At 37.0% G+C, this 23,966-nt stretch overlaps 1 protein-coding gene across 1 annotated transcript; it reads left to right on the forward strand.

Annotated features, from left to right (window-relative positions):
- Window positions 1-9,011: 9,011 nt before the first annotated feature.
- LOC107722127 (immunoglobulin superfamily DCC subclass member 3-like) lies at window positions 9,012-23,917 on the forward strand. Its single transcript, XM_016530350.1, has 12 exons — window positions 9,012-9,101; window positions 10,133-10,484; window positions 11,466-11,610; window positions 11,688-11,818; window positions 12,030-12,167; window positions 12,258-12,416; window positions 20,481-20,646; window positions 21,155-21,405; window positions 21,926-22,090; window positions 22,430-22,618; window positions 23,586-23,702; window positions 23,787-23,917. Exons 1-12 carry the CDS (start codon window positions 9,012-9,014, stop codon window positions 23,915-23,917), a joined length of 2,034 nt encoding a protein of 677 aa, XP_016385836.1.
- The last annotated feature ends 49 nt before the right edge of the window (window positions 23,918-23,966 follow it).

Consider the following 23,966-nt stretch of genomic DNA (forward strand, 5'->3'; position numbering starts at 1 on the left):
CTGTAGGCGTCCTCTTTGGCCTGACGAAGATGACGAAGCACTGAAGCACAGTATAAAAAACTTAAATAAGATATTTGAAATAGAACTCTGATCAAAATTAGAGAACATACAGACACCTCCAAGTTATTGGTGTTAATCTGGCAACTGGTGCTAATTTCCTTAATTATATGACAAACCCTTTTTAACTGGAAGCATTAGATTGCAAGATCTGAGATTTTTTTTTTTTAAACCCTGCGACAGCAGATGAAGGCCAAAGGGGTGACCCTTTCAGCCACTGCAAGAGAAGCTGGTCATTCCAAATCTGTGATTTCTCGAATACTGCAGGTTTACAATGACACTAATTTATTCAAGGCCTCCAAAAAGGCTGGTAGTCCACGTAAGACAAATGCACAAGAAGACAGGATAATGTGGAGACTCTCAATGGAGAATCGGTTCAACACTGCAGCTGGAATTGCTTGCCAGTTCAGCACTGAACAGGGTAAGGATCTGTCTTGGCATGTTTAAGAGAAATCAGACTGAAGACACACTCTGCAGTGACCAAGCCTCTCATCACAGAAAGAATCAAAAGGCTAAGCTCACCTTTGCTGAGGAGCATGTTGTGTGGAGAGAGGAGAGCTAGTCCAAAGTTCACAGTGATAAGAGCAAGTTTAATTCATTTGGCTCTGATGGGAAACATTTTGTTCGGCGTCAAACTAAGGAAAGGCAGAAAGCCAAGTGCGTAAAGAAGTCAGTGAAAGATGGAGGAGGAAGTGTCAAGGTTTGGGGGATGTTTTCTGCAGCAGGAGTTGGGCCTCTTATACAGCTACATGGCAGGGTGAATGTAAATGTTTATCAGAACCTCCTTCAGCAACATGCAGTTCCTCTCCCAATCAGCCTGCAATTTTCATGCAAGACAATGCCTCAGTCACACTGCAAAACAGGTAAAGCAGTTCCTTGAAGCTAAGAACATTGAAATAATGAAATGGCCGGCCCAGAGTCATGATCTAAACCAGATTAAAAATCTTTGGAAAGCGACAAAGTTATGGCTAAGAATCCTGATACAGTTACCAAACTATGGAAACGAATGTCCAAACTATACCAAACTAATGTCCCAGTGATGTCCTGTGGCCGCAGATGTGCTGAAGTCATTAAAAGCAAGGGCCTTTACACTTCCTACTAATTATGACAGTTGTAACCTTTCAAAATTTTAGTTTAAACTTCAGTGGTTACTGTTCTGTAATTTTGATCACTGTTTTCCACAAAATAAATGTTTTTGTTGAAATGCCTCGGATATTTTGTCAAACATGTTAGTAGAACAGTGGTATACACACAGCTAATATTCCTTCAAATTTTGAGTGATGAAGATTTACAATATTTCAGGTAAAAAAAATCTAGTATTTATAGATTGTTCTCTAATTTTGATCTCCACTACATATCATGTTCAGGACTGCACTGTTGATCAGTCAATGAAAACCTGTATATGACATGATTTTTCCCTCTCTGACTCTTTCTTCCTCCCCTGTGCATAATAGAGTTAACAACAAATAAAAGGCATGGAGAGAGCAGTGAATGAGTTCCTAAGTGTTAGGGTGGATTATCCCTGTGCCTGTATCCATGGTTAACTGGGCAGCCATAGAGCACCTAATGGGATAAGGAGCGAGCGGAACGGTAGGTGAGGCCCATCTGATTCCTTTTCTCTGCGACACTCGCTGATCTCTTCCTCTGGCCTGAAGACAGCCAATCCTGTAACACAAAACGGATATAATGAGGTTTACAGAAACTTTTTTGTTGCTCTTTTTCACAATCCTTATATAGATTTTGATGCTTTTATCCCTTCGTGTTGATAAATAACGTTTTAAGAGAACTTGGTCCAAGTGTCTTTAACATAATTAGATTACATAATTAGATGTACTGTGCATTACAGTGTTATGCACATAATACGACGCAAGACAATTTGCTATTTTGGCTACACCATTTTAGTAAAAGCCTTTTCATATCAGCATATTTCTACCTATATTGTGTAAGAAAACAATATACAGTTGAGGCCCAAAAGTTAGAATGTGGGTTTCAAAATTGAGTTCAAAGTTGGAAATTGAAAACTTTAGAATTTAATAGTAAATCATAAGTAAAAAATATATAATGTAAAATTAAAAGTAAATATGTGAGATAATGTAAGAATTGAGCCATCACTCAAATTTTTAAGCTGTTTTTATAATTTTTTTTGTTTTAAAATTTTATAGAAATTTTTAATTGTATTAATTGTATTAAATTATAAAAATGCAAAATGTAACATTTATCTTGTGGTTTCAGATGCTTGGACTGCATATTAAAGGAATTAGGAAGAATAATTTTAATTGCAGCATGACTTTAATTAACAGCATAGCTATAGAAATTGTAATGTTAAATTACATAAATGCAAATGCTTTTTTTTGAGGCGAATTGCAAAATGCAAGTTACATTATAAAAAATGCAAAACTAGTGGTCTCGCATATTTGGATCCATACTGTATATTCAGTATTTTTGAATTGCTTTATTAACAGCATGACCTCATTCTTGTAACATTGTTAATGTGCTATAAATACTTTTAATGAGCTCTTTTCCATGCATAATACAGATTTGCTGATTTCCATTTTAGTGAATAATTTCATTGCCTCTATATAAAACCAGAGTTTGTTATGTGACTGAATAAATGTGTTCTTTCATCGTGTGGCTGAACAGTCTTATAATTGGTGTTTCTCTGCCTGTTCAAATGTTTCTCTAAATACTTCCTTTCAATTAGTAGTCTACAATGGGCGGGGATGGGCCCCTGGGCAGACCACTCACTTTATTTAGCATGCAGATCCATTCATATACTGCTTCATATGCTAATCGCTGCTAATTGAATCAGTTTGTTGGGTGTTTTCCTGGGTTTAATGGTGCTTTGGATCTGACCACACAGGGTGAGACTGGTTGGACTTAAAATGCAGTGCAAATAAGGAGGTTTTGTTAAGGTTAGACTGCTTTACAGTGCCACAACAAACGCTGACCACAAAGTTCCTGTGGTTCTGTTTAATACAACAAACGAAATCTGTGCCCAATTGTATTGGGTATCTAAACGTACAATAACTAGAATGAGAACTTTTTATGAGCTTAATATTTAAATTCTGAATATTTGATTAATGACAACAGCTTGGTTACGAATATTCTGAGTGTAACCCCTTGTGGTAAAGCAATAAAGAGGCATTTTTACTCAAATATGTTGTTAGCCATAACGCACCTACCCAAAGGCAGCGGTTGGTTTAACGATTGGTTCATCATCACAGAGCCACCTGTCACTGACGGCGAGAGCGCGCGCGTCAACGTCAAGCGGCGACAACAATATCATGAATAATGAATGATCGCTGCACGCGCTCGCCGCTGTGCTAGAGGCTGGAGCCGCTCGTGGGGTATTCTCAAAGTGGCCGTGGACGTGACCAGCAGCGCCCAGCTGGAGCGCCGTTAATGTGTAGAGTAAACGATGTTATTCTAGGTTTACTTCGTTTGGGATTTGTAGGCTATTCGAATAGAAAGACATTTGCACTAGAAAAGTAGCATTTTTTAAATTTCACTTTTTAAACTCCTTTTAACCCCAAAGAAGTAGCCTACCTGTTTTCATTTTTTTTTTTAAAGGATTTACACAGAAAAATGAAGCCACGGATTTTACTGACCTTCCTGACGTTTATTGGTTCATGTGAGTATAAACTTATTTATTTTTACATCGTAAAGATAGCCCTATGATTTAATTTTTTTGTCATTTATATTTGTCATTTTATTTACCCATTCACCCATTTGTGTGCACTTTGCTTTCCATATTTTTATAGAAGCATAATTTAACCAGAAAGATTTGAAGATCATATTTTGAGATGTTCTGTATCAAAAGAATAACTGTTTGTAATGGAACTAAGACTATACTTCAAACTGATTTATTTCTATTTATTATGTCCTCAGTAGTGCGTTGAATTAAGAAAGTATGACCTTAAAACTAGTTCAAATATTACAATATTAATATTTATTAATATTTTACTGCTTTGTCTTTAACTAGCCTACATCAAATACTTTTGTTGTAGAGTTTCTTTACCCTGATGCAGGACAAGCTATCGATGCACAAAGATGTTGCATCTTAGTGAAAAGTTCCTTAAAATAGTCGTTTCAGCTGTTACTATTCATCTTTTCCCAGTCTTTGCTAATTGCTGATTTAAGTGTTAGGGTTTTAAGTCTTAAAAATTCAAACCCATAAAATCGAGAAGGAATGGCAGAAATTATGACAAGTTAAATGCATGCTGACAAAGATGGTGCTATAATGTTAAAAACGTTTTATATATTGTTGCTATAGAATCTTGAAAGAATAAGAAAACACAGAAATGTAAAATCGATTGCATTTTTTTACAGTTGATTTGATTTTCATATTCATTTATTCTTCAGGCTACTTAAATGTTTAAGAACATTTAAAAATATATCCAAAGCAATATAAGTTATCAGAGTAGAGCAATCATACGTCATAGACTCAAACTTCCCTGTATCAAATTCTTTTTTCTTCTCAGTAATTTTTCTTTAATTCTCAATAATTCTTATAAGAATCAAACATTTCTGTTCTGCTTGTATATTTTTATAAAGAGATTAAATGACTGGATTGGGATCAAAACAGTTTGTTTTCAAACCAGATGTTATGGCCAGGAGTTTGGATCATGTGTGTTCTTTAGAATAAATCTCGCGTGGAATAATAAATAAACGTAGTCGGAAAGTTGAACAGAAGGAGATGGTGAGTCTCAGGGAGGAGGGGGTTAGAAACAGATGACCTTAAAGACAGAGGGGCTGCGTTGACCTTGGGCGGTATTAACCTTTGGGGTCCCCCTTCTGGACAGCGGAGCGGTCCAAAGTGGGTGGAGCAAAAAGAGAGCCGGGGAGACAAAAGTGGCCACCTCTCCCCACCCCCTTTGACCTGACCCCAACACCCTGATCTCCATAACACTGCTCCATCCTTATTGGGAAGCAGGGGTACATTTAAAATCGTCTTAAAGCTGTTGGAGGTTTATGAGTGTGCATGTCTGAATATGTTTATGCTGGAGTAATCCCTCCACAGTCTCCTCATCTGTGGAAAGTTCTCACTCCAGAAGGCATATCTGACAAGACACCATCTAGCTAATCTACATACAGGGCACAGGCTGCAGTGGGTGGCCGATGTCTCAATCACTGCATGGATTTCCTTCCTGTTGAGAAACTTGGGAAATTTGACCAAAAGCATATAGATCCTTTGGCCAACTTTAAGCTCCAGTAGATGTTATTCAGTATATCGCCACAAAAAGTTGTGAGCAATCATGTTTGCTTGATGCTATCAGGCTATAGCCACTTCAATCTGAACTTTCATTGCTCTAATTGAAGCAATAGCCATTTTCCTCACTGTAATGAAGCTGCCGTAATAACCTGTAATACAGTATATAGGCTAATCAGCCAAAAAAAATTACTTTGTTTATAGAGGCCTTAAAATTTATAGTTTCAGCGGTTCTGTTAAAGAAAGTCATCAGGGTTCATGAAGCCAAAGAGGAACTAACAGTGGCATTAAAACTTACATGTTGCAGCAGAGGGACATTTTAACCCTTGGTTGCTCTATTAATGAGATTGGCTTAATAGAAGCCCTGGACCCCCTTCTGGTCCTTATCCCAATAATTAAAGACCTGAGGCCATAGTGATGGGGTGTCCTCCCCCTGCAATTGGAGCATATTGCTTATTGATTTTACCCAAAGGTTTTATGTCTGGCAAAGACTTTTTCATAAAAAGCTGTTGACCTACAGACATGATCTAATTAATAGAAACACATATATAAGCACCATTATATGACTGAAAATAGCATCTTAAAACATCCTTTAAAAAGTTTGAGTCAGATACAGATATTTTTATTAAAAAATGGAGGATAGATCAAAAGAAGAGCACAAAAGAGCTAATTGTTGAGTGGTAATTGGTTAATGAGGAGGGTGGAGGGAAACTGCAGGGGGTTGTTTCCTCTCTTAAGTGGAAATGCAAGTGTGTTTGCTTGACTTTGAACTTGGCATATGCCACTTAATGACAATCGGTGTTTAAACAAAAGACAACTTTGCCTCAAATGACCAACACAAAGGAGTGTTTGTGCAGGCAGCTTGTGGCTGTTGTAGTCAGGAAGAATTTAACTCATATTATGGAGTCAAAAGAAGCCCACCCGGAGCAGCATGATCCCCCCTTTCCACCCAGCTTCTTTGCAATTCCTCCCCCAAGTTTGTATTCAGCTATTGTTTACGTTAGATCTCCTGCTGCTGCCGTGGATATAATGGGAGAAAAAGAGAGCGAGAGGAATTTGTGAATGTTCGTATACATTTAGAATTTCTTTCAAAGGCTTATATCACTTTTTCAAAGTGGCAGGCCAGTTTCAGTAATGCTAAAATTTTCTCTGGACAATGGAGAGACCCATATAGAAATTATAATGAGCATTAAAATTAGAATATTTGGCCTGAAGTTTCAATTCCAAATCCTTTCTCTTTTGCTTCTGCTAAGCTATAAAACACTGCAGACCTATATGTTCACTACCATTCATAAGTCTTTTCAAAAGTTCAAAAGATTTTTATTCAGCAAGGATGCATTTAATTGATCAAAATGGACAATTAAGAAATTTATAATGTTACAAAAGATTTCTACTTAAAATAAATTCTGTTTTTGTTTTTTTACTTTCTATTCATCGAAGAAAATATCATGGTTTGACTGCATCTTCAGCTTTGCCATTACAGGACTAAATTACATTTTAAAATATGTTAAAATAGAAAACAGTTCTTTTCCTCTATTTTTGATCAAATGCAGCCTTGCAGACTTTATATATACTGTATGTTTAAAGTAAGGTAAAGTGATGGTGGGGGTTGTTGCAAATCTTTGCCACATTGACCCTTTAGAGATGAAGGTCATTAGAATGGTGTCTGGCTTCCAACAATAGTTTGTGAAGTTCAGGTCCAACATTAGACTGGGGACAATGGACCAACCTGGGGGCTGGGACTGTGTGTGTGACTGGACACAGGCTGTCTGCCTTAAGCCCCACGTTGTTCCTCCACCCTTCACCAACTCTCTCATGACCCTTTAGGGACCCAGGTCACAGCTCAAGGGGTGGGGATGGGTGGGGGTCTCCTGCTGCTCAGAACACCATTTACAATCCCCCAAAACCCCATTTCTATCCACCTCTCATCTGAATGATCAGAATTATCCCCAGGCTTGAGCTCTTAATCACACTTCTGTTCAGGTCTCATGCAGGTTGGAATGGGTTATTAGCATAGACTTATAATTGACATACTTCATGCACCATCATCACCGTTGTAGCAACAATGGAGATCTTAGATCCTAGAGTATGAGGTATAATGATAAACTTCTCTAATGGGAAGATCATGGAGCACAGTTTCCATTGTGAGGTGTGCAGAAACAAAAAAAACTTCTACCTTAGAAAACAGTATATTAATATATTTAATTGTTCTCTAACATGGTTAATGTTAAATATGCAGTCCATTTATATCCCTGCTACAACATTACGTTGTTTAATTGGATGTATCAAGCAAGAACTAACATTATATTTGACAATCCTTTTCTTTACTGCTTAGACCCATGTGTTATTCTCTGTATTTCTGAAACCAGCTTGTGTGACATAACCCCCCCTTTCCCCTGGGACCTCTGAATTTCATTAACACTTCGGGTGGAGTAAGCCAGGGAAGGGTCAGATGTAAGCTAGCCCTCATAAAAATGAAAAAGGAAGAGACAGACTCATCCCATCTACATCTGCTCAGTGTGTGACCTAACCAGGAGCAAAAGGTGCATCCCAGATATTCCCTTCATTGGAAGTCTAGTTTATAGCGCTATATATTTATGGACTCCGGTATTGATATTGTTCAAAGTATATGAGTCCAAGTTATATGAGAGTGAGGCGATTTAGCTTATCTGGTCATGTTGTCATGGGTAATGTCAGATTTTGCAGTAATGGTTTCCTATATGCACTTCGAATTAGAGTGAAACAGATATTTCTGAACCATACCAATATTTTTCAAAAGTTACAAGTAAATTATTCATCACTAATTATAATGTACAGTATGAAAAATGTATGTTTATTTTGACATTTGCTAAAGATAATTTTAAAAGTGTCCTTAAATTATTAGTGTTTTTTAAAGATTCAATTTAATTGAGCATTAGAGGATGGTAAAAGTTGTCTAAAAGTAAAATATTGGCATAACAAAATCTATATATTATGTATAAGTATTGCTAATTTCTTAAATATTGACGATAACCAATATAGTACAAATATATTTTGCTTCCTATAATACATCATCCACTGTTACAGCTCTAAATGGTGTATATGAAATATAAAATGTCAAATACTGAGCAGCTGGATGCAAAGAGCAGAATTTCTTTAAATGGATAGTTCAACCAAAACTCAAAATTATGTCAAATTTACTCACCCTCAAGTCCAAACCTGTAAGATTTTCTTACTTTTGCTGAACACAACAGACACAAACAGCTACTGGTAGCCACTGACTTCTATAGTATTTTTCCACACTATGGAAGTCAGTGACTACAAACATTCTTCAAAATATCTTCTGCACACAAATGAAGATATTTAAAAGAAATCTTCTTTTGTGTTCCACAGAGCAAATGATGACACAATGTTCATTTTTTGGTGAACTATCCCTTTAAGACTCTTATGTACTTATAAATTTCATGTCTCGATCAAGAGCAGGTGGTGTTTGTGGACCCCAGCAGTCAGAAGTGAGTATATTTTAGCAAGCAGAGGAACAGAAGTGCATATTGAAAGTGGGGTAGGTTATATCTACCTAACAGATGCTAAAGGTACTTTACATCTCATCTAGTGCAAGTTCAAGAGCAGACTTGTGATCCTTAACATAACAGCTGCCGGAGACACCGGCCATCTCCAGAGGTCACATTAAGGGTGGCTTTAGGTCTGGAGTTCTCCATATGAAAAGCACAGAAGATGTATGAAATGGCCATGTAGCAAGTTGACAATGAGAGAGGACTGGGGTGAACCAGTGGCATGGGAAAGTCACCCTGGAATCAGACTGAAAGGAAAATGTGACCGCTGGGGGTTTGGAATGGTGGGGGTTTGTATAAGTGGGGGGCAGATGGTCCAGACTGAGAGGGGTGCAGAAGGCTCCTGGTGGTTGCCGGGAGTTGTTTTTGGGAAAAGGGTGTCGTCACAGGGCTATTGTCATCAAGGGTGCGTTTGCTCAAAAGAGATTCCTCTAACTTGACCCCATAACTCACCCTAATTCTCCATCCCTTCTACTCTGGCTTTGTCACAGCCCTCTGTGGTTCACTGGCTGCATTGCATTTGTCTCTATTGTGATGACCAGGTTTGGTTTGGTGACACTGAGTAAATAGGCAGATATGCTTAAATGGTAAAGCTCACAATGACATCAGTAATGAGACACAAATGCAGTTTTGTGGATATGGAAAGTTTGACCTCAGAGCTTTCATTTTCAAAGGCGTTTTCTTTTTGTTCGAGTCTTGAATTAAAAGAAAACACAGACATATGCAGCAAACACAAAAACGTACATATATAACATAAACTCAAAATCTTTGAAAGTTGTGGATGAGACCTAAAAGGACTTTTAGCAATTTTAAAATACAAATATTTCAAGGAAAGTAGCTAAAATCATTCTTTAGCTTTAGAAGTCAAGCCACATTTACGTATATAGTGCTTTGAAACAAAATAGATTGTTTCAAATCAACTTCACAGTAATAAATGAGAAAATAACAGCATTCATTTTGCAGAGTTTCTCCAGTTATGAAATGAATACAGTTTCAGCTGTAAAGCAGCTCTAAAAGACAATAGTGTCGTTATTTAACTCAATTTAGTTCAATGTTGAATACATTTAGTTCAGTAACAGTGTTAAAGTTGCAGAGTTCATCAATTTTGAAACAAATTAAATTCAGCTATAAAGCAGCTCTACAGAAGACAATTGTCATTATCCAGTTCAAGTTTCGTTCTCCTTCGATAGCATCAGTGAAGTCAAATTAATAATATTATGGAATATTAAGTGTCTGTTAAACCCAATAGAACTTCATCACTATTCTTTTTATATATCATCAGTGTTTCATATGCATAGCTTTTATTATAATCTAGTTTGTATCTGACCCATTTACCATTTCTCTCTCACTATTAGGTTTGTGTAATGGATCTGAGCTGGCTTTCCTTACTGAGCCCAGTGATGTTATCGCGGTACGGGACAGGCCGTTAATGCTGGACTGCAGGGTGGATGGTGAGGGTCCCATTACGGTGACGTGGCATAAGAACGGAGCTCCGCTGCTTTCAGGAGTAGGCAGTCGGGCGAAGATCCTATCCAACGGCACGCTCCTGATTCGCAGCTTCCAGAAGAGACGGGATGGAGATGCTACCGACGCTGGAGAGTATTACTGCGCTGCACAGAACCACTACGGCATGCTGGTCAGCCGCAAGGCCCGTGTGCAACTCGCATGTGAGTGACTGAAGAGAAAGCATTTCAAACATGGGCGACAGGGTGACAGTAGATAGTTTTTCACTCGGATATGAAATCGTATGCTTTGCCTATGATTACCCAATTGTTTGAAAAATACAGTGATATAGTGGAGGTACCAATGTCCGTTTACTATCTGTTACTCTGTCCTTTCCCATCTTCCTCTGGTTCTCCCTTTGGTCCAATAAAAGCAGTAGGGTGGGTGATAATCCTGTAGAATTATAGTTGTCACTACATGCTTCCCCAGAAGGTACTGTTACCATGGCAATGAACTCTCATTGGGAGCCCCTTCTTCTAACACTCCTACCTATTGATTATAAGAATGACCAGGCTATTTAGACCACAATTCTCTTGGCACCTCACCCTACATCCCCAATAAAAAAAATCACCTTTTTAGATGCCAATATCAAGTTATCACAGTAAATTCACATATGGGACAGTACAAACAGTTGTTATACCACATAGAGTCATAAAAATAGTTTTCTTAATAAGTATACTTATCTTTTATTTCTGTATCTAGAAAATATCCAGAAAACTATATAATGTTATATCCAAATATCTTAACATCCTCAAAACAGGATAAATTGACTTCACATGCAAAATCGTATAAAGAATATTTCTTTGAATAATCTTACAATTAAACTAAACCTCACTAAGTTTTGATGCATTTATGCTTAATGTATATTGATAAAAAGAAATCTATTTAATATTTTTTCAAGGAAGTCTCTTATGCTTGACCAAGCTGCATCTGTTTGAGACAGTAATCAACAATAATACTGTGAAATTGTATTACAATTTATAATAAATGTTTTCTGTTTTAATAGATTTTAAAATGTACTTTACACTTGTGATGGCAAAGCTGAATAACAGCAGCCATTATTCTAGTCTTCAGTGTCACACGATCCTTTAGAAATCATTATTATTATATTTGGTTTATAAATAACTCTCAATTGTCTTCCACAGCTCTTCCAAAATTCCACACTCACCCAGAGTCCATGTCAGTAGATGAGGGAGGTGTTGCACGTTTCCAATGTCAGGTCAATGGTATTCCTGAGGCCAGCATTACTTGGGAGAAGGACCGTGTTGTGCTTGGAACATCTGATGACAGGTAACACACAGTTCTTACTGTATTTCTTTATATTCTTCCTCACAGGATTGCTCATTCGTGTTACTCTTTCTGCTCAGGTACACTCTTCTCCCAATGGGTATTCTGCAGATTACAGGAGTTAAGAAATCAGACGCTGGTGTCTATCGCTGTGTTGCCACTAATATCGCCAACACCCGCTACAGCCATGAGGCCTATCTGAACGTAACCGGTCAGTAGTCACCCTTGATCTGGCAAACACCCCAGACTGCATGTACATAACCTTAACCTTCAACTCTATGCATCCTGTAAATAAGCAATGTGCTGTATTATGTTTGTATTGAACAACCAGCACATTGATTACCTCAAATGTCATCCTTATATTAGTGAGCTGTAATTTAGCTCCAGTTTCATCATCTCTTTATTTGCCCTTCTACTCTCAGGAGGTGTTCCTCGCACCTATAAGGAGCCAGTCATCCTGTCCGGCCCACAGAACCTCACCATCACCGTCCATCAGACTGCCATCCTGGAGTGTATCGCCACTGGAAACCCTCGCCCGATTGTGTCTTGGAGTAGACTTGGTATGAATCCTTACACTTAAACTGTGCAAAGATAACTTAACATTCTAGATTTCTTGTAGTTGAATTTTTCTCATAATTTTTTTCCATCAGACGGCAGATCTATCGGAGTGGAGGGCATACAAGTGCTCGGGACGGGGAATCTGATGATCTCCGATGTCTCCCTTCAGCACTCTGGGGTGTATGTGTGTGCTGCCAACCGGCCTGGTACCAGGATGAGGCGTACCGCATTGGGCAGGCTGGTAGTTCAAGGTAAACTTCCTGGATTTGTATTGAAGATATTTTGGGACATGTTCTTACTGATTTTACTGATACTCAAGTTTTAAAAAGTTTTCATCTAATTTCTCCTCATTTTGGTCTTTTGTCTCAGTTGAAAGATCATTTGCAGTGTTTTGTGATATACAGTACCATTCAAAAGTTTGGGGTTGGTACAATTTTTTAAAATGTTTTTGAAATAAATCTCTTATGCCCACCAAGGCTGCATTTATTTGATCAAAATACAGTCAAAACAGTAATATTATGAAATATTATTACAAAAAGTTTTCTATATTTCTATATTAAAGTTTTCTATACTCTATATTCTATATATATTTTAAAATGTATTTTTTTCCCTGAATTTTCAGCAGTCATTGCTCCAGTCTTAAGTGTCACACGATCCTTCAGAAATCACTCTAATATGCTGATTTGCTGCTCAGGAAGCATTTATTATCATTATCACTGTAGAAAACAGTTTAGCTGCTTAATATTTTGTGGAAACTTTGACTTTTTTTAGGATTCTTTTATTACTACGAATTTCAAAAGAACAGGTTTTATTTGGCATTTATGTAACATTAGAAATGTCTTTACTTTCACCTTTGATCAATTTAACTCATCATTGCTGAATAAAAGTATTCTTTTTTTAAAATCTTACTGGACCCAAACTTTTGAACGGTAGTGTATTGAATCAGAAAAGTAGATATTTTAGCTTCAGTATTTCGTAAATGGTCCTAACCCATGTGGGAAATAATAGCTGACCCCACACTGCTTAATCCTGATTTGTTGTGACAGAAGTTCACAAAGCTGCACTATTACAGTAATTTTATTATTTGCACACTTCACTGAGCACAACAGAGCAAGCCTATTGTCTTGTGTGTGTGTGTTTATAGCTGTGTTTGTATTGAATGAATATAGTATTTTTTGGCTGCTATGATGGCCAGACATCAGGCAGAGCTGGTTTTGAACATGACCCTTGGAAGCTGACTGGTCAGCACAGCAGTAGAAGTCAATATTCAGGCCCTCCCTTCTCTCACCTTTGCCCTTCTTGGTTTTTTCCTCACTCTGTACTGGGTCTGATGGTGTGAGATTCTGGCTACCATTATGGTAATTAAGGCCTGCTGCTGCTGTCCAGCTGGGCTTGAGAGGAATAGCTTGGGTAATGAAGTCAGCTGTTAGGAGATATCCCCCCTTCAACACCCCAATGACACAACTCATCCATCACCCTGCTACTGTCTGTACATTCAACCTGATCATATATCCCTGAGGTATATATGCTCCTTTCATTGGCTTTCTTCAAAGTAGCTGCACACTGGGGGTCTTTAGGAAAGAACAACATGAGGGAGAACAAATGGATAAATCATCCATGAGAGGCGTAGTACAAAAGTCATTTAATATCACAGTCGGTAGTAGTAAGTGTGAACGACTAAGCTTCTAATTCATCTGAACTTAAGAATAATCCTAATAATGTCTTTTAACATCTTAAACAGTAAAAGTGATGGCCAAGAGGCAGATATTTGAAATATCTGCTGTGATAATGAAGATTATCCTGTTGTCCCTTAGCTTTATGCATCCATTCATTTGTTAAATTGTCATTGAAATTGCACCCAGGTGTGCTTTCTCTGTCTGTGTCCCAAATGTCCAGCTTAAGTCTGATCAATCAATAGTCACCCCTATCAGTCTTTTTACAACAGAATTGGCAGTGAAGCCATTTGGGGGAGGTAATCTTGAATGTATTGATTCATTTATTGATCCACTTTTTGTGTAAGATGGGAACAAAGAGATTAGCTTAGGTTATTTCTCCAAAATAAAAGCAAAAACCTTCCCAACAAACCCTGAGAAAAGCCTCATTAAGTAATTCAGATCAGTGAAGCAAAATGAAATTTTAGAGTAACACAGAGTGTCACAGAAATGAAATTCGTTATCAAGGAATTGTGCAAGAATATATTTGATTAGTAATACTCAATATATAAGGTTTTATATGTTAACATTAGATAACACATGAAATAATACACCGTTTTTACAGCATTTATTAATCTTGGTAAATGTTAATTTACCGTGTAAACATCATATTATTCATTATTTAGTTCATATATTATAAATAATTTTCATTTATTTAACTTAAAATATTAACATGTGTATAGGGTACGGTTCTAAAGTTTGGGGTCAGTGAGATTTTCTGATATTTTTTTTAAAGATATTAAAACTTTTATAAGTAATCAAAAGTGACAGTAAAAGACATGTATAATGTTACAAAATATTTTTATTTTTACACAAAAAATATTAAGCAGCACAACTGTTTTTAACATTGATAAATAAAAGTATTCTTTTTTTTTTATCTTACTGGACCCAAACTTTTGAACGGTAGTGTATTGAATCAGAAAAGTAGATATTTTAGCTTCAGTATTTCATAAATGGTCCTAACCCATGTGGGAAATAATAGCTGACCCCACACTGCTTAATCCTGATTTGTTGTGACAGAAGTTCACAAAGCTGCACTATTACAGTAATTTTATTATTTGCACACTTCACTGAGCACAACAGAGCAAGCCTATTGTCTTGTGTGTGTGTGTTTATAGCTGTGTTTGTATTGAATGAATATAGTATTTTTTGGCTGCTATGATGGCCAGACATCAGGCAGAGCTGGTTTTGAACATGACCCTTGGAAGCTGACTGGTCAGCACAGCAGTAGAAGTCAATATTCAGGCCCTCCCTTCTCTCACCTTTGCCCTTCTTGGTTTTTTCCTCACTCTGTACTGGGTCTGATGGTGTGAGATTCTGGCTACCATTATGGTAATTAAGGCCTGCTGCTGCTGTCCAGCTGGGCTTGAGAGGAATAGCTTGGGTAATGAAGTCAGCTGTTAGGAGATATCCCCCCTTCAACACCCCATGACACATCTCATCCATCACCCTGCTACTGTCCATACATTCAACCTGATCATATATCCCTGAGGTATACATGCTCCTTTCATTGGCTTTCTTCAAAGTAGCTGCACACTGGGGGTCTTTAGGAAAGAACAACATGAGGGAGAACAAATGGATAAATCATCCATGAGAGGCGTAGTACAAAAGTCATTTAATATCACAGTCGGTAATAGTAAGTGTGAACGACTAAGCTTCTAATTCATCTGAACTTAAGAATAATCCTAATAATGTCTTTTAACATCTTAAACAGTAAAAGTGATGGCCAAGAGGCAGATATTTGAAATATCTGCTGTGATAATGAAGATTATCCTGTTGTCCCTTAGCTTTATGCATCCATTAATTTGTTAAATTGTTGTTGAAATTGCACCCAGGTGTGCTTTCTCTGTCTGTGTCCCAAATGTCCAGCTTAAGTCTGATCAATCAATAGTCACCCCTATCAGTCTTTTTACAACAGAATTGGCAGTGAAGCCATTTGGGGGAGGTAATCTTGAATGTATTGATTCATTTATTGATCCACTTTTTGTGTAAGATGGGAACAAAGAGATTAGGTTAGGTTATTTCTCCAAAAAAAAGAAAGCACAAACCTTCCCAACAAACCCTGAGAAAAGCCTCATTAAGTAATTCAGATCAGTGAAGCAAAATTAAATTTAGAGTAACACAGAGTGACAGAAATTAAATTCATTATCAAGGAATTGCGCAAGAATATGTTTGATTAATAATACTTTATAATAAGGTTTAATATGTTAACATTCAGTATAATGAATTAACAGCATTACAGCATTTATTAATCTTGGTAAATGTTAATTTACCGTGTAAACATCATATTATTCATTATTTAGTTCATATATTATAAATAATTTTCATTTATTTAACTTAAAATATTAACATGTGTATAGGGTACGGTTCTAAAGTTTGGGGTCAGTGATATTTTATGATATTTTTTTTAAAGATATTAAAACTTTTCAGCAAAGATGCATTAAATTATTCAAAAGCGACAGTAAAGACATTTATAATGTAACAAAAGATTTGTATTTATACACAAAAATATTAAGCAGCACAACTGTTTTTAACATTGATAATAATACAAAATGTTTATTGAGCACCAAATATTAGCATATTATTTCTGAAAGATTGGAAAGACTGGAGCAATGTCTGCTTTAAAAATTGCCATCAAAGTAATAAATTAATTTTTTTAAATATATTAAAATAGAAGAAGCAGTCTTAAATAATTTTAACTTGATAGACAAGCACTGAAATTCAACAGAATAAGCCGAAAGGGAAATTTTGATTTTTTTTTAGTCATGTTGTGTGAACACTTTTGATAACTTAACAGTCTGTCTGCCAGTCACAAAGGTAAAATCAGCACATCCTAGTCAAGTTCAAAGCTGAGGGGTTTGTTTCTGTCAGGTTATGGTCCTCCAGACTGCTCATTGTGGATGTGAGGTCTGCACTTTCACACAGTCATGAAGGTTAGGACAGATGCTGAGCCAGGATGTGGACAATAGAGAACAAAAAGGAAGACAGACAGCAAAGAGCAGTCTTCCTAGTGTGCATGTGTATGTTTTGGGAGGAGCGAGGTATCCCCTCTCACCTCTGCCCTCTCATTTCTCACCTTTGACATTGGCCTAGGAAGCAGAGGGGGTGGAGCCTCCTCTGACAGACAGGTGATGAAGCAGCAGAATGGATGGTCCTCAAATGAGGATGGGTGATGGGCCTTCATGACCCCTCCCCCACAGTTTCCATAGCATTATGAGGGCAGTTGTTCTCGTCCCAGCTGGTGGTCAGGCAGTGGGTGACGAAGTTCAAGGGGGGGACTGTGACGTTATAACAGCTTTGTGTTGAGGGAACCCCTTCCTTTATTTTAACCCTGGACTATTTTTAATATGGAAAATGAAAGGATATTGACATCTGGTTCAGCTGAGGGGTTTCCTTAAGTTACATTTTCTCAATCTGAAAATGTGCGCCTACACATCAAAGCAGGTTCAGAAATAGCTATTCATATTAAACATGAGGCTTACTGATATAAGTCATTATATGTGACTTGAAATCCACAAATGCATTCAAGAACCAGTTCATTCAAGTCAGGAGGCAGCCATGTTTTTCAATAATGTTAATTGATTGCATAAGTCACACAACAGGATTAAATGAATGAGAAATAGCCACCTGATCAAACTCAAGGTCAGGATCTGAGACCTTGCTAAAAGAATAACTGATCAATACATGAGATGGATTGGGCACTGATGCTGTCAGTTGATCCTGGTTGTAAAGACACAGCTGGTTAGCTGTTGGAGTGGAAAACAGACCCCAAAAGCTGATGCTGTTATTTAATTGTACTCTGATTGCTTCCTGTTTGCAGGCAGGGGAAATTACATGTCATAAAATTATAAATCCATCTGAATCAGTCACAGATCGACATGTGCATGTTTTAAGTGTGCTTGTATTTATAGCTGACTTTCACTGGGATTTTACATGTACTTAAGAAGTTCAGTTTAAGTCGGACCTAAACACTTACTGTTTTTTTTTTTTTAAATGACATATAAATGATTTTGTCTGACAGAAATAGAACCAGTGCAGTTTGGATTGGTCTTTTTTAAATAGTCTTTAATGATCATTACACATTCTAATGTGAAAAACCCCCCAAAACAATTCAATAATATTTCTAAAAGTGTAAACTGTGTGTTTAGTTAACCATGCAATAACATGATACAAAGTTAATTCCATCACTTTTGGAAATCAGGTCTAATATTGAATATCAACTGATACAAAATTTATCAGTTAATCAAAATCAGTTTATCAAAAAAATTTAAATACAGGTCAAACGTTTGGTATAATTACGTTTTTTTAATGTTTGAGAAAGAAGTCTCTTATGCTCACCTACTTTTTTGAAAAATGCAGTAAAAACAGTAATATTGTGAAATATTATTACAATTTAAAATACCTGTTTTCTATTTAAATATATTTCAAAATGTAATTTATTCTTTTGGTGGTAAAGCTGAATTTTCAGCAGGCATTACTCCAGTCCCCAGTGTTGAATGTTGAAAACTGTTGTGCTGCTTAACATTTTTTACCATTCAAAAGTTTGGAAAAGTAAGCTTTTTTTTTTTTAAGAAACTCATATTTTATTCAGCAAGGATGCATTAATGATTGATCAAACATATCATGGTTTACACAAAAATATAAAGCAGAAAAAAACTGATTTCAGCATTGCTAATAATAAGAACCATTATTAATATTTGAGCACCAATTCATAGAGACTTTTTTTCAAAAACATTAAAAATTCTTACACAGATGTGTATATCAGCCAGACAGATGCAGCATGTATCAGCTCCCTCTCAGGGCCTTTATTTAGTCCCTCCTCAGTTTAAAACATTTCTATTCAAGGATGTCTATTCATCAGCAGTTCTACTCCGGTTCAAGTGTGAAGTGCTTCTTGGGAGAGAAGAGAACCACAATGACGTGGCTGATGAATGACACCCCTCCTCATGCACACACACACACACACTGTGTGACCGCTGTTCATTCAGACTGTGTCTGGAGGTCTGAAGTGACCTCTGTCCTATTGTGCCCTGCTATAGTTTCATTATACACACACCCCTCCAGCCCCTCCCACTTTTCACTTTGACCCTAAAGTCTGAGCAGAACCCACTGAAGTGTTTTTAAAGGCTGTATTTTTCATTTCAGGCCTACTTGCACATATATGATGAATTTTGTGTTTTATAGTGGTACTTGATGTCTTGTCATGGTATTCTAACCTAAGGTTATATACATAAGCTATATAAGGTTATACGTATAAACACACACACTCACACACGCATATGTTAACTCACTTAGATTATAAATTGGTTCTGAATATTTTCATTTTTAATTCTCTTTAAAGATATTATTCAGGACACAATGATGAGAAACAGAACAATCAGCTATGAAACCCAATTAAACAGCGTCTCTGCAGCTCATATTGATCTGGCAAATCTATATTTTTGTCCAACTGTTTAAAATTTTTTGACCTCATTTGAAAGAGAAGCTGCGCTGTTTTAAAGATCTGTGCCTGCATTGATTAATAGCTGTCTATTGAAATAGGGTTCCCTTTGACCTGTGACCTTCCACACCTCCGCAGACCACTTCGGACCCTCTTCCCAGGGAGAAGGGGCTCTTGTGGGGGTGTTTGGTTGTGGTGGGTGTCAGTAGATCAATGAGATGCATAGTCCGGGGGTCTGGAGAGCTCTACATATATGCATGGCCATTGTGTGGACACTGAAGGGGTGTCAAGTGGAGCGGTGAACCTGCATCTGCGCTGCTGAGCCAGAGGAGGGGCTGCAGGGGTCATTTAGGAAGATACAGAGTGGTTATAAAAAGAGTTTAAGTTCAAGATCTGATGTTAGTTAAATGATCTTTGCCTCGCTATCATACTGTCTGTACTGCATAAAATTTTCACATTTATTACTGAAATAAAAATTTGGTAACACTTTAGATTAGGAAACACATGCAGTAAGAGTTGTCCCTCTGTAAACTCCTAATTACTGCTTATTGATAGGTAGTTGTAGTAGTAGTTAAGTTTAGATATGGGATTTAAAATATGGTCATGCAGAATAAGGCATTAATATGTGCTTTATGAGCACTTATAAGCAGCCAATATGCTAATAATATGCCTGCTAAAAAGCAACTAGTTAATAGTCAATATGTGTCCACAATTTTTTTTGTGTGAAATTTTAAGTGACATTTTTATTTTGAGAAATTGAAACAGGAAACACATTTAAAGTTATTAATATTATTTGATTTGTTTTGAAATAATTACATCATTAAATTGGTTAAATAAATAAATAATGCCTTCTTGTTATTTTTGTCTCACCCAGTGTTATTTTAGTCTCATTGAGATTGCATAAGTTATTTAAATTAATAGTTTAATATTTAATATTTTTATTTTTGTTTTAAGTTTTTTAAGTAATTTTGCTGTGTGGTTTTGTCATTTTTATAAGTTTTTATATGTATATGTAGTTTTTATTCATTTTTATTTCAGTTCCAGTTCTAGTTATTTTAATAGATACATAACATATATTTTATTTCAAGTAAAAAAAAAAAGAGTTTGCGTATGGTTTAGTTTTAAATGTATTTAACTATAACCCTGTTCCTCTGTTTCCCCAGCTCCTCCAGAGTTCATTCAGTGGCCGCAGTCTGTGTCTAAGCCAGCAGGAGGCAGTGCTGTGTTCACATGTGTGGCTCAGGGTGTTCCTGAACCTCATATCATCTGGCTGAAGAATGGAAAGATACTCACCCCAGGCGATAATGTGAAACTCACTAACAATAACAGGTATACACTTATAAATACACACTTAAATTATATGAGACTCAGAAGTATTGACAGGGATACACAAACTTACTGCTGAAACACACAGTCCATAAAACCTTAAACAATAGGTAGGCATATATCATAAACAGACAAATTAACAAATAAAAATACCAAAAAAAAGTATCTAAAATGGCGTAAAATCTAAAAGTGTCTGTTTATTTGTTTATATGCCTATTTAGATTTTTATTATTATTTGTATTGGTATTTTAAATTTAATTAATTGTTTTGTATTTATTTATTTATTCATTCAAATGTATACGTGTACAATATTTCAATTGCTTTATTTACCTGCAATAATTTGTCTGGAAGCATTATCAACTTCTGTCCACTAGATGTCAGTGTTCACCGGTTTTATATTATGTCATCCTAATTGTGAGATGTGCAATATCTGAATGTTAACAAGGTTACATTAAAAATCAGAGAATAGATTTAAAATAATAATAATAATAATAATAATGAATGTTTTTAGCACCCTGGCCATGACTCGCATCACATCAGAGGATGAGGCCATATACCAGTGCATCGCTGAAAACTCTGCCGGCACTAACCAGGCCAGTGCTCGTCTGGCTGTGTCCCTGGCCAAAGAGCTGCCCGATGCCCCTCAGGGCCTGAAAGCCACGGCTCTGTCTAAAACCACCCTGCAGCTCTCCTGGACCCAGCCACCAGCCGAAATCACAGACGGGATCATCGGATACGTTCTGCATATCCGCAAATATGGCGGTGAGTCAACTTCTGTCCACTAGATGTCAGTGTTCACCGGTTTTATATTATGTCATCCTAATTGTGAGATGTGCAATATCTGAATGTTAACAAGGTTACATTAAAAATCAGAGAATAGATTTAAAATAATAATAATAATAATAATAATGAATGTTTTTAGCACCCTGGCCATGACTCGCATCACATCAGAGGATGAGGCCATATACCAGTGCATCGCTGAAAACTCTGCCGGCACTAACCAGGCCAGTGCTCGTCTGGCTGTGTCCCTGGCCAAAGAGCTGCCCGATGCCCCTCAGGGCCTGAAAGCCACAGCTCTGTCTAAAACCACCCTGCAGCTCTCCTGGACCCAGCCACCAGCAGAAATCACAGACGGGATCATCGGATATGTGCTGCATATCCGCAAATATGGCGGTGAGTGTCTCTGTCTGGAATTCAGATTTTCCACTAAACTGGAACATATTTTGCTCTCTACTGGTATTTTTGGAATAGTACTTCATAATTGGTGCACTTTTGTTTTCAGAGCCTGAAAGCAAAGAACTACAGGAGGCTGTGAGTAAGACAACATTTCAGCATGACCTCACAAACCTTGAACCCGCGACCACCTACTCCATCTACCTGAAGGCTTACTCTCCACTGGGTGCTAGTGAACGGTCCAGTACTGTTGTTTCCACAACACTAGGGGGCGGTATGTAGCTGCATACAGATTAGACATCCCATGCTATTTGCTTTTATGTTTTGCTTAGGTCACTACAATTTCAAACTCTCCCTCTCTCTCTCTCCCTCCCTAACTGTCTCTTCTCTTTCCCAGATCAGCATTTTTGACTCCCTCTGTCTGCTACCTTGTCCTTTAATATTATTCTTCTCTCTGCTTTGTCACAGATGTTTAAGCATCTGTTTTTTTTCTTTCTATGGCTTCTCTTTTGCCCATCCACCTGTTTTTTGCTTGAACAGAATGAACTCTGACAGTGTTCCTTGTTCCTCTGAACTCATTATAATGGGTTTTCTCTCTTTGCACCCTATCTAGTGCCCAGTTCACCTACATTTTTCACCAAAGCAATAAACACCACAGCAGTCCAGGTCCTATGGGAGCTGCCCAATAAGCCTGGAAAAACTGAGGGTTTCCGACTGACTTACCGCAGGGTTCCCCATGGAGAGATCCAGGGGCCCGTTCAGTTGCCATGCCATGTTAACACTCACACCATTTCTCATCTCGGTGAGGGAAAATTGGTTTTCTTGTTTGTATAGACTATATGAAACTATTGACGCAACTATAGACTATAGATTCAGTGTATCTTTGCAAATGCCAAGTGGTTTGCTAATCTAATGCAGTTAAATGTTAATACATGCAAATAAAATGATTTTAAGTATATCTTAAGTCAGGGGTTTTCAAACTCGGTGCAGAGAATTGTATTTATTACAAAATATGTTTTAAAAATGTGTGTCAGCTAATCTTGACTTTGCAATCTGAAAATGTTTCTCTTCAGGGTTTTTTCATATATAAAACATAAAATTTTAATATAAAGAAAATACTTTTATTATTTTAATACTAATAATAAATATATAATATAAATAAAATAAGCTTAAGTACAATTTAGCAACAACAACAACAAAACAAAAAAACATGTTGTCAGCACAAAAAAGCCATCAGATTCCATCTAGCCCTCCTTATTTGAATGTTTTATGCTGAATACTCTCTCACTTAACTATTCTGTCTACATGACCTGTTACAGCAGCTCTGAAAAAGCCATTATGTTAGTACAGTGACAGTTGAAATATTCCCTCACTCACCCACCTTAAGAGCAGACCTGAAATAAATCATGAGCACTAGAGAACAAATGCTCCTCTAAGTTTTTCCTAGTATTGTTACGTGACAATTGTGTGAATTCAGAGAACTCCGAAGAGAGTGTGAAAACTGAGATATTGACGAAAACAGATCCTGCATCACATAAAAAGAAAATTGCCCAAGTAAAAGAAGGACCGTAATAGCCAGGAGGTTTTACACCGGACCTCAATCACCATGACTCAGCTGATCAATAGTTCTACTGTGACTGCAAAGTCAACAAAACCAGCTCAATGAATATGTATTAGATTGTGCATGTGTGAGGCAAATGCATGAGTAACTTTGATTGGTTTACAGTGTGTGTGATACTGACCGTTTCCATTTTTTTTTTCTTCACAAGACCCCGGTGCTGTGTATGAAGTCAAACTGGTGGCCTACAATGGCAATGGAGAGAGCGACTGTTCAAAGAAACTTGTTTCACTGGCTGAGGACGGGAATAGTGCTAAAACCAGAGCAGGTAAATTAGCATTTACTTTTGGCACATATGATTGTGTTTATTATTTATTATATAAGTGTATAATTATCATTTTCTTTGCTGCAGGAGAGGAAACTCAATGTAACTGCAGGGGTGTAGAGAGCTCGGTGAGCAGCATTGTGGTTGGCATCCACATTGGCATGGCCTGCATCATTTTCTGTGTGCTCTTCCTCATGTTTGGATATCGGCGCAGGTAATGGACCTTTTGGAGAGATGTGCAAAATATATGTGCAAATTTTTATATCG

Source organism: Sinocyclocheilus rhinocerous, unplaced genomic scaffold (genome assembly GCF_001515625.1).
Source record: "Sinocyclocheilus rhinocerous isolate Xijiao unplaced genomic scaffold, SAMN03320098_v1.1 scaffold781, whole genome shotgun sequence".
NCBI lineage: Eukaryota > Metazoa > Chordata > Actinopteri > Cypriniformes > Cyprinidae > Sinocyclocheilus > Sinocyclocheilus rhinocerous.

Bases quoted from the DNA above. Each gene is read 5' to 3' on its own strand.
- LOC107722127 (XM_016530350.1), top strand. From the start codon at position 9,012: ATGAGAGAGGACTGGGGTGAACCAGTGGCATGGGAAAGTCACCCTGGA. The intron at 9,102-10,132 runs GTGGGGGTTTGT...ATTATAATCTAG, and splicing joins ACCGCTGGGGGTTTGGAATG to TTTGTATCTGACCCATTTAC. The intron at 23,703-23,786 runs GTAAATTAGCAT...TCTTTGCTGCAG, and splicing joins TAGTGCTAAAACCAGAGCAG to GAGAGGAAACTCAATGTAAC.